Source organism: Oncorhynchus nerka, linkage group LG14, assembly GCF_034236695.1.
Source record: "Oncorhynchus nerka isolate Pitt River linkage group LG14, Oner_Uvic_2.0, whole genome shotgun sequence".
Lineage (NCBI taxonomy): Eukaryota > Metazoa > Chordata > Actinopteri > Salmoniformes > Salmonidae > Oncorhynchus > Oncorhynchus nerka.
In genome coordinates this window covers 12,682,619-12,692,647 of record NC_088409.1, presented here as the reverse complement: position 1 = coordinate 12,692,647, position 10,029 = coordinate 12,682,619, and the positions used below count along the sequence as shown (strand labels likewise).

Sequence of the window (10,029 nt, the reverse complement as noted above, 5' to 3'; positions counted from 1 at the left end):
TACATTTTCTACGTTGGGGGTACTGGTGTGTGTGTGTGTCTCTTACATTTTCTACGTTGGGGGTACTGGTGTGTGTGTGTGTCTTACATTTTCTACGTTGGGGGTGCTGGTGTGTGTGTGTGTGTCTCTTACATTTTCTACGTTGGGGGTACTGGTGTGTGTGTGTGTCTTACATTTTCTACGTTGGGGGTACTGGTGTGTGTGTGTGTCTCTTACATTTTCTACGTTGGGGGTGCTGGTGTGTGTGTGTGTGTCTCTTACATTTTCTACGTTGGGGGTGCTGGTGTGTGTGTGTGTCTCTTACATGCTGTACGTTGGGGGTGCTGGTGTGTGTGTGTGTCTCTTACATTTTCTACGTTGGGGGTGCTGGTGTTTGTGTGTGTATGTCTCTTACGTGCTGTACGTTGGGGGTGCTGGTGTGTGTGTGTGTCTCTTACATTTTCTACGTTGGGGGTGCTGGTGTGTGTGTGTATGTCTCTTAAGTGCTGTACGTTGGGGGTACTGGTGTGTGTATGTCTCTTACGTGCTGTACGTTGGGGGTGCTGGTGTGTGTGTCTCTTACGTGCTGTACGTTGGGGGTGCTGGTGTGTATGTGTCTCTTACGTGCTGTACGTTGGGGGTGCTGGTGTGTGTGTCTCTTACGTGCTGTACGTTGGGGGTACTGGTGTGTGTGTCTCTTACATGCTGTACGTTGGGGGTGCTGGTGTGTGTGTCTCTTACGTGCTGTACGTTGGGGGTACTGGTGTGTGTCTCTTGCGTGCTGTACGTTGGGGGTGCTGGTGTGTGTATGTGTCTCTTACGTGCTGTACGTTGGGGGTGCTGGTGTGTGTGTGTCTCTTACGTGCTGTACGTTGGGGGTGCTGGTGTGTGTGTGTCTCTTACATGCTGTACGTTGGGGGTGCTGGTGTGTGTGTGTCTCTTACGTGCTGTACGTTGGGGGTACTGGTGTGTATGTGTCTCTTACGTGCTGTACGTTGGGGGTACTGGTGTGTGTGTGTGTGTCTCTTACGTGCTGTACGTTGGGGGTGCTGAAGCTCCTTCTGATGTTTCTCCCTTTAACAGACAGAGCTTCCTTCACCGTCACCGCCTGATGACATCAATCAAACAAACGTTATTGTCCCCAGAGAGAAATGTGGTTGGCAGTGATCCATCTAGAAACCTCCGTTACACAAACCACACAGGATTCACACACATCTAAACTCCTCATTTACCATGTGTAACAGCAAGAGGCAGTACGATTCAACAGCGTGAAGTGTGTGTATGTGAAAAGTGTGTGTGTGTGAAGTGTGTGTGTGTGTGAAGTGTAGTGTGTGTGAAGTGTGTGTTTGTGTAGTGTGTGTGAAGTGTGTGTGTGAAGTGTGTGTGTGTGAAGTATGTGAAGTGTGTGTGTGAGAGGTACCTGTCTGAGTCTCTCCAGGCTCAGTATATTCTCCACCTCCAGAAGTCCTCTGGTGTATTGCTCTATGTAGGTCTGTCCATCCTGACTCTCCTCACCGTCTCCCCTCGCTGCCATCAGGGCCAGAGTCTCTCTCTCCTCAGGCTCCTCAGACGCCTGGACACACCATTATTACATCACAACATTATCATATTACAATACAATACAACATTATTATATGACAATACAACATTATTACATCACAGCATTATCATATTACATTACAACATTATCATATTACATTACAACATTATCATATTACATTACAACATTACCATATTACAACACAATACAGCATTATCATAGTACATTACACCATTATCGTATTACAATACAACATTATCATAGTACATTACAACATTATCATATTACAATACAACATTATCATATTACAATACAATACAACATTATCATATTACAATACAATACAACATTATCATATTACAATACAATACAACATTATCATATTACAATACAATACAACATTATTATATTACAACACAACATTATCATATTACAATACAATACAACATTATTATATTACAATACAACATTATTAAATTACAATACAACACTATTATTATATTACATTACAACACAACATTATTACATTACATTACAACATTATTATATGACAATACACCATTATTATATTACAATAAAACACAATATTATTATATTACAAGAGAGTTAACCAAACTGTGTCCTATGGTGGTATAGCTGTCTAAGAGAGTTAACAATGTAGCCATGTTATTTTCTACTTCCTGTATATAGCCATGTTATTTTCTACTTCCTCTATATAGATAGCCATGTTATTTCTACTCCCTGTATATAGATAACCATGTTATTTTCTACTTCCTGTATTTAGCCATGTTATTTTCTACTTCCTGTATATAGACAGCCATGTTATTTTCTACTCCCTGTATATAGATAACCATGTTATTTTCGACTTCCTGTATATAGATAACCATGTTATTTTCTACTTCCTGTATTTAGCCATGTTATTTTCTACTTCCTGTATATAGACAGCCATGTTATTTTCTACTCCCTGTATATAGATAGCCATGTTATTTTCTACTTCCTTTATATAGATAGCCATGTTATTTTCTACTCCCTGTATATAGATAGCCATGTTATTTTCTACTTCCTGTATATAGATAGCCATGTTATGTTCTACTTCCTCTATATAGATAGCCATGTTATTTTCTACTTCCTTTATATAGATAACCATGTTATTTTCTACTCCCTGTATATAGATAATCATGTTATTTTCTACTTCTTGTATATAGATAACCATGTTATTTTCTACTTCCTGTATATAACCATGTTATTTTCTACTTCCTGTATATAACCATGTTATTTTCTACTTCCTGTATATAGATAGCCATGTTATTTTCTACTCACTGTATTTAGCCATGTTATTTTCTACTCCCTGTATATAGATAGCCATGTTATTTTCTACTCCCTGTATATAGATAGCCATGTTATTTTCTACTTCCTGTATATATATAGCCATGTTATTTTCTACTTCCTGTATATATATAGCCATGTTATTTTCTACTTCCTGTATATATAGATAGCCATGTTATTTTATACTTCCTCTATATAGATAGCCATGTTATTTTCTACTTCCTCTATATAGATAGCCATGTTATTTTCTACTCCCTGTATATAGATAGCCATGTTATTTTCTACTTCCAGTATATAGATAGCCATGTTATTTTCTACTCCCTGTATATAGATAGCCATGTTATTTTCTACTTCCTGTATATAGATAGCCATGTTATTTTCTACTCACTGTATTTAGCCATGTTATTTTCTACTCCCTGTATATAGATAGCCATGTTATTTTCTACTCCCTGTATATAGATAGCCATGTTATTTTCTACTTCCTGTATATATATAGCCATGTTATTTTCTACTTCCTGTATATATATAGCCATGTTATTTTCTACTTCCTGTATATATAGATAGCCATGTTATTTTCTACTTCCTCTATATAGATAGCCATGTTATTTTCTACTTCCTCTATATAGATAGCCATGTTATTTTCTACTCCCTGTATATAGATAGCCATGTTATTTTCTACTTCCAGTATATAGATAGCCATGTTATTTTCTACTCCCTGTATATAGATAGCCATGTTATTTTCTACTTCCTGTATATAGATAGCCATGTTATTTTCTACTCACTGTATTTAGCCATGTTATTTTCTACTCCCTGTATATAGATAGCCATGTTATTTTCTACTCCCTGTATATAGATAGCCATGTTATTTTCTACTTCCTGTATATATATAGCCATGTTATTTTCTACTTCCTGTATATATATAGCCATGTTATTTTCTACTTCCTGTATATATAGATAGCCATGTTATTTTCTACTTCCTCTATATAGATAGCCATGTTATTTTCTACTTCCTCTATATAGATAGCCATGTTATTTTCTACTCCCTGTATATAGATAGCCATGTTATTTTCTACTTCCAGTATATAGATAGCCATGTTATTTTCTACTCCCTGTATATAGATAGCCATGTTATTTTCTACTTCCTGTATATAGATAGCCATGTTATTTTCTACTTCCTGTATATATAGATAGCCATGTTATTTTCTACTTCCTCTATATAGATAGCCATGTTATTTTCTACTTCCTCTATATAGATAGCCATGTTATGTTCTACTTCCTGTATATAGATAGCCATGTTATTTTCTACTTCCTGTATATAGATAATCATGTTATTTTCTACTCCCTGTATATAGATAATCATGTTATTTTCTACTTCTTGTATATAGATAACCATGTTATTTTCTACTTCCTGTATATAACCATGTTATTTTCTACTTCCTGTATTTAGCCATGTTATTTTCTACTTCCTGTATATAGACAGCCATGTTATTTTCTACTCCCTGTATATAGATAACCATGTTATTTTCTACTTCCTGTATATAACCATGTTATTTTCTACTTCCTGTATATAGATAGCCATGTTATTTTCTACTCACTGTATTTAGCCATGTTATTTTCTACTCCCTGTATATAGATAGCCATGTTATTTTCTACCCCCTGTATATAGATAGCCATGTTATTTTCTACTCCCTGTATATAGATAGCCATGTTATTTTCTACTTCCTGTATGTAGATAGCCATGTTATTTCTCTATATAGATAGCCATGTTATTTTCTACTTCCTCTATATAGATAGCCATGTTATTTTCTACTTCCTCTATATAGATAGCCATGTTATTTTCTACTTCCTGTATATAGATAGCCATGTTATTTTCTACTTCCTGTATATAGATAGCCATGTTATTTTCTACTTCCTGTATATAGATAGCCATGTTATTTTCTACTTCCTGTATATAGATAGCCATGTTATTTTCTACTTCCTGTATATAGATAGCCATGTTATTTTCTACTTCCTGTATATAGATAGCCATGTTATTTCTACTTCCTGTATATAGATAGCCATGTTATTTTCTACTTCCTGTATATAGATAGCCATGTTATTTTCTACTTCCTGTATATAGATAACCATGTTATTTTCTACTTCCTGTATATAGATAGCCATGTTATTTTCTACTTCCTGTATATAGATAGCCATGTTATTTTCTACTTCCTGTATATAGATAGCCATGTTATTTCTACTTCCTGTATATAGATAACCATGTTATTTTCTACTTCCTGTATATAGATAGCCATGTTATTTCTACTTCCTGTATATAGATAGCCATGTTATTTTCTACTTCCTGTATATAGATAGCCATGTTATTTCTACTTCCTGTATATAGATAGCCATGTTATTTCTACTTGTTATTTTTATTTGTTATTCACTGTCACAATGTTTTATTTGATCTTTAACTGCATTGTTGGAAAAGGACCCGTAAGGAAGCATTTCAACGTCAGTCTACACCTGTTGTCTACCAAGCATGTGACACATAACCTTTGATTTGATATAAAATACAACCTGTCCAATTAAATACACCTAAAACATGTGAGAAGGGGACTCCCTCACTCCTTAAGAAAATGAATGAACAATACTTTTATTGTACCATTTTCTCTGGATACCAAAAATGAAATAAAATAGTTTCTAACTTTATTTGGATACTAGTCCCCTGCAGATGGTTCAGACTAGTTATTGTTGGTATACTATATTTAACACAGTGACACTGGCATCACACAGGAACAGTGAAGCTGTTTACCTTTGGTATATTTGACAGAATCTCATAGGTGACTCCACAGGAGTACAGTGTGTTCTTCAAGGACATCCTTCTCTTCAGACTCTGGGTGAAGCTCTACGACAGAGAAAGACAACATGGTGGATCAGTACTGAGTACAGTGTGTTCTTCAAGGACATCCTTCTCTTCAGACTCTGGGTGAAGCTCTCGACAGAGAAAAACAACATGGAATAAAAAGACTATTTTAAGGCATCCTCATGAAAGCCTGCCTGTTCTGCACATTGAGTAACAGGCTGCCAGACAGAGAGCGTTACAGGGCAGGATTCCCGGACAGAGGTGAAACCCAGTCCTAGCATGCCTGTTAGTCCAGGACTAGGCTTAATCTGGGTCGGGAAACTGGGATTTAATGTTTCTCTAATCTAATTATGTGCTGTCAGTCATGTCAGTAGTCACCAGGCCGGTCAGTGCTGTTTGTTGTAGATGTTGACAGATGTTTGTCTGTGTGTCAGTCTGTGTGTGTGTCTGTCTGTGTGTCTGTCTGTCAGTCTGTGTGTGTGTGTGTTAGTCTGTGTGTGTGTGTGTGTCTGTCAGTCTGTGTGTGTGTCTGTCAGTCTGTGTGTCTGTCTGTCAGTCTGTCTGTCTGTCAGTCTGTGTGTGTGTCTGTCTGTCAGTCTGTGTGTGTGTGTGTGTTAGTCTGTGTGTGTGTGTGTGTCTGTCTGTGTGTGTGTGTGTCAGTCTGTGTGTGTGTGTGTGTCTGTCAGTCTGTGTGTGTGTGTGTGTCTGTCAGTCTGTGTGTGTGTCTGTCTGTGTGTGTGTCTGTCAGTCTGTGTGTGTGTGTCTGTCTGTCAGTCTGTGTGTGTGTGTGTCTGTCAGTCTGTGTGTGTGTCTGTCTGTCAGTCTGTGTGTGTGTCTGTCAGTCTGTGTGTGTGTGTGTGTCTGTCAGTCTGTGTGTGTGTGTGTCTGTCAGTCTGTGTGTGTTTGTCTGTCAGTCTGTGTGTGTGTGTGTGTCTGTCAGTCTGTGTGTGTGTGTGTGTGTGTGTGTCTGTCAGTCTGTGTGTGTGTCTGTATGTCAGTCTCTGTGTGTGTGTGTGTGTGTGTGTGTGTCTGTCTGTCAGTCTGTGTGTGGGTGTCTGTCAGTCTGTGTGTGTGTGTCTGTCAGTCTGTGTGTGTGTGTGTGTGTGTCTGTCAGTGTGTGTCTGTCAGTCTGTGTGTGTGTGTGTGTGTCTGTCAGTCTGTGTGTTTGTGTGTGTGTCAGTCTGTGTGTGTGTGTGTGTGTGTCTGTCAGTGTGTGTGTGTGTGTCTGTCAGTCTGTGTGTGTGTGTTTGTCTGTCAGTCTGTGTGTGTGTGTGTCAGACTGTGTGTGTGTGTGTGTGTCAGTCTGTGTGTGTGTGTGTGTGTGTGTCTCCAGTCCAGACCTGTTTGTTGTAGATGTTGACAGAGATCCTCTTGCGCAGCACCAGCTCCATGGAGACAGGATGGCTGAGCTGCACTGTGGCTTTAATGATCACGTAGATACGTTCGTTGGGTGACGTCACGCGGTTCAGGTGCACAGAGTCGTGGATGGATGAGTCCCAGGAGCACAGCGCTGACACCTGGTGACAGGAGGTGGAAAACACAACTATTATTCTCAGGTTTTCACCTCCTGATTGGAGGACTTCCCGGTTTCCTGCATATTTCCTCCTGATTCTGGGAATCTTCCAACCGGGATTTCTGGAAAAACGGGAAGTGGCCAGTACACACACACTCTCTTGTACAGCTAACCTTGTGGGGACACACAATTCAGTCTAATTCAAAATCAAATTTCCCTAACCCTAAACCTAACCCGTACTCTTACTCTAACCCTAGTTCTTAAACCTAGTTCCTAAATCTAACCCTAGCTCCTAACCCTAAACCTAACGCTAGCTCCTAACCCTAAACCTAACGCTAGCTCCTAACCCTAAACCTAACGCTAGCTCGTAACCCTAAACCTAACGCTAGCTCTTAACCCTTAACGTAACCTTAACCCAAACCTAACCCTAGCTCCTAACCCTAACTCCTAGCTCCTAACCCTAACGCCTAACTCTAAACCTAGCTCCTAACTCTAAACCTAACCCTAGCTCCTAACCCTAACCCTAGCTCCTAACCCTAGCTCCTAACCCTAACCCTAGCTCCTAACCCTAAACCTAGCTCCTAACTCTAAACCTAACCCTAACTCCTAACCCTAACTCCTAACCCTAACGCCTAACCCTAGCTCCTAACTCTAACCCTAGCTCCTAACTCTAAACCTAACCCTAGCTCCTAACTCTAAACCTAACCCTAGCTCCTAACTCTAAACCTAACCCTAGCTCCTAACTCTAAACCTAACCCTAGCTCCTAACTCTAAACCTAACCCTAGCTCCTAACCCTAAACCTAGCTCCTAACCCTAGCTCCTAACTCTAAACCTAACCCTAGCTCCTAACCCTAAACCTAACCCTAGCTCCTAACACTAAACCTAACCCTAGCTCCTAACCCTAACGCCTAACTCTAAACCTAGCTCCTAACTCTAAACCTAACCCTAGCTCCTAACCCTAACCCTAGCTCCTAACCCTAGCTCCTAACCCTAACCCTAGCTCCTAACCCTAAACCTAGCTCCTAACTCTAAACCTAACCCTAACTCCTAGCTCCTAACCCTAACTCCTAACCCTAACGCCTAACCCTAGCTCCTAACTCTAACCCTAGCTCCTAACTCTAAACCTAACCCTAGCTCCTAACTCTAAACCTAACCCTAGCTCCTAACTCTAAACCTAACCCTAGCTCCTAACTCTAAACCTAACACTAGCTCCTAACTCTAAACCTAACCCTAGCTCCTAACTCTAAACCTAACCCTAGCTCCTAACCCTAAACCTAGCTCCTAACCCTAGCTCCTAACTCTAAACCTAACCCTAGCTCCTAACCCTAAACCTAACCCTAGCTCCTAACACTAAACCTAACCCTAGCTCCTAAACCTAACCCTAGCTCCTAACTCTAAACCTAACCCTAGCTCCTAACTCTAAACCTAACCCTAGCTCCTAACTCTAAACCTAACCCTAGCTCCTAACTCTAAACCTAACCCTAGCTCCTAAACCTAACCCTAGCTCCTAAACCTAACCCTAGCTCCTAACTCTAAACCTAGCTCCTAACCCTAAACCTAACCCTAGCTCCTAACTCTAAACCTAACCCTAGCTCCTAACTCTAAACCTAACCCTAGCTCCTAAACCTAACCCTAGCTCCTAAACCTAACCCTAGCTCCTAACTCTAAACCTAACCCTAGCTCCTAACTCTAAACCTAACCCTAGCTCCTAACTCTAAACCTAACCCTAGCTCTTAACCCTAAACCTAACCCTAGCTCCTAACTCTAAACCTAACCCTAGCTCCTAACTCTAAACCTAACCCTAGCTCCTAACTCTAAACCTAACCCTAGCTCCTTTAATGCAACCTTAACCCTAAACCCCATAGAAATAGCATTTGACCTCAAGGGGACCAACAAAATGCCCCCAACAAAATGTCCCCAGTTGATCATAATATTTGTGTGTGTGACTTCTGGTCCCCACAAGAATAGTGAAACACGTCCACACACACACAGTACTCTACCTCGTCATCACTGTGTCTGAGGATTGGCAGGTAGAAAAACTGGCTGCCGTGCTCCTTGGGCAGGATAGAGTTAACCCCGGCAGCGTTGGGTCCCGTTAACTGTTGAGTCACTGTCAGGTCGTCTGCTGTAGAGGACACACAGAGTCTGATGTTAGAGGTGACAGAGACACACAAAGTCTGATGTTAGAGGTGACAGAGACACACAAAGTCTGATGTTAGAGGTTAAGTCCTGTTAACTGTTGAGTCACTGTCAGGTCGTCTGCTGTAGAGGTGACACACAAAGTCTGATGTTAGAGGTTAAGTCCTGTTAACTGTTGAGTCACTGTCAGGTCGTCTGCTGTAGAGGTGACAGAGACACACAGAGTCTGATGTTAGAGGTTAAGTCCTGTTAACTGTTGATTCACTGTCAGGTCGTCTGCTGTAGAGGTGACAGAGACACACAGAGTCTGATGTATTCCAGGCCTTTACCATTCAAGTCCAGGAAGAGGACTGGGAAGTGAGCTTCCATCCCAGCAGAGGGGGCCCTGTAACAGTGAAAGAGTAGAACACAGGCTCAGAATCAGTTTCAAACAGCACCACAGAGAGACTAACTCTAAGCTTGTGGAATGTCTAAAAGCAGACATACAGTGCCTTGCGAAAGTATTCGGCCCCCTTGAACTTTGCGACCTTTTGCCACATTTCAGGCTTCAAACATAAAGATATAAAACTGTATTTTTTGTGAAGAATCAACAACAAGTGGGACACAATCATGAAGTGGAACGACATTTATTGGATATTTCAAACTTTTTTAACAAATCAAAAACTGAAAAATTGGGCGTGCAAAATTAT

At 40.3% G+C, this 10,029-nt stretch overlaps 1 protein-coding gene across 1 annotated transcript in view; it reads right to left on the bottom strand.

Moving 5' to 3' along the window:
* Window positions 1–9,491: 9,491 nt before the first annotated feature.
* Window positions 9,492–10,029, bottom strand: part of LOC135575030 (kinesin-like protein KIF13A) — a 7,995-nt gene continuing 7,457 nt past the window's right edge. Inside the window, exons 3-4 of the mRNA XM_065027160.1 lie at window positions 9,670–9,725; window positions 9,492–9,538 (exon numbers count right to left, since the gene is read on the bottom strand). Of these exons, the coding sequence (XP_064883232.1) occupies window positions 9,492–9,538; window positions 9,670–9,725 (103 nt within the window). The remainder of the gene's footprint in view (window positions 9,539–9,669; window positions 9,726–10,029) is intronic.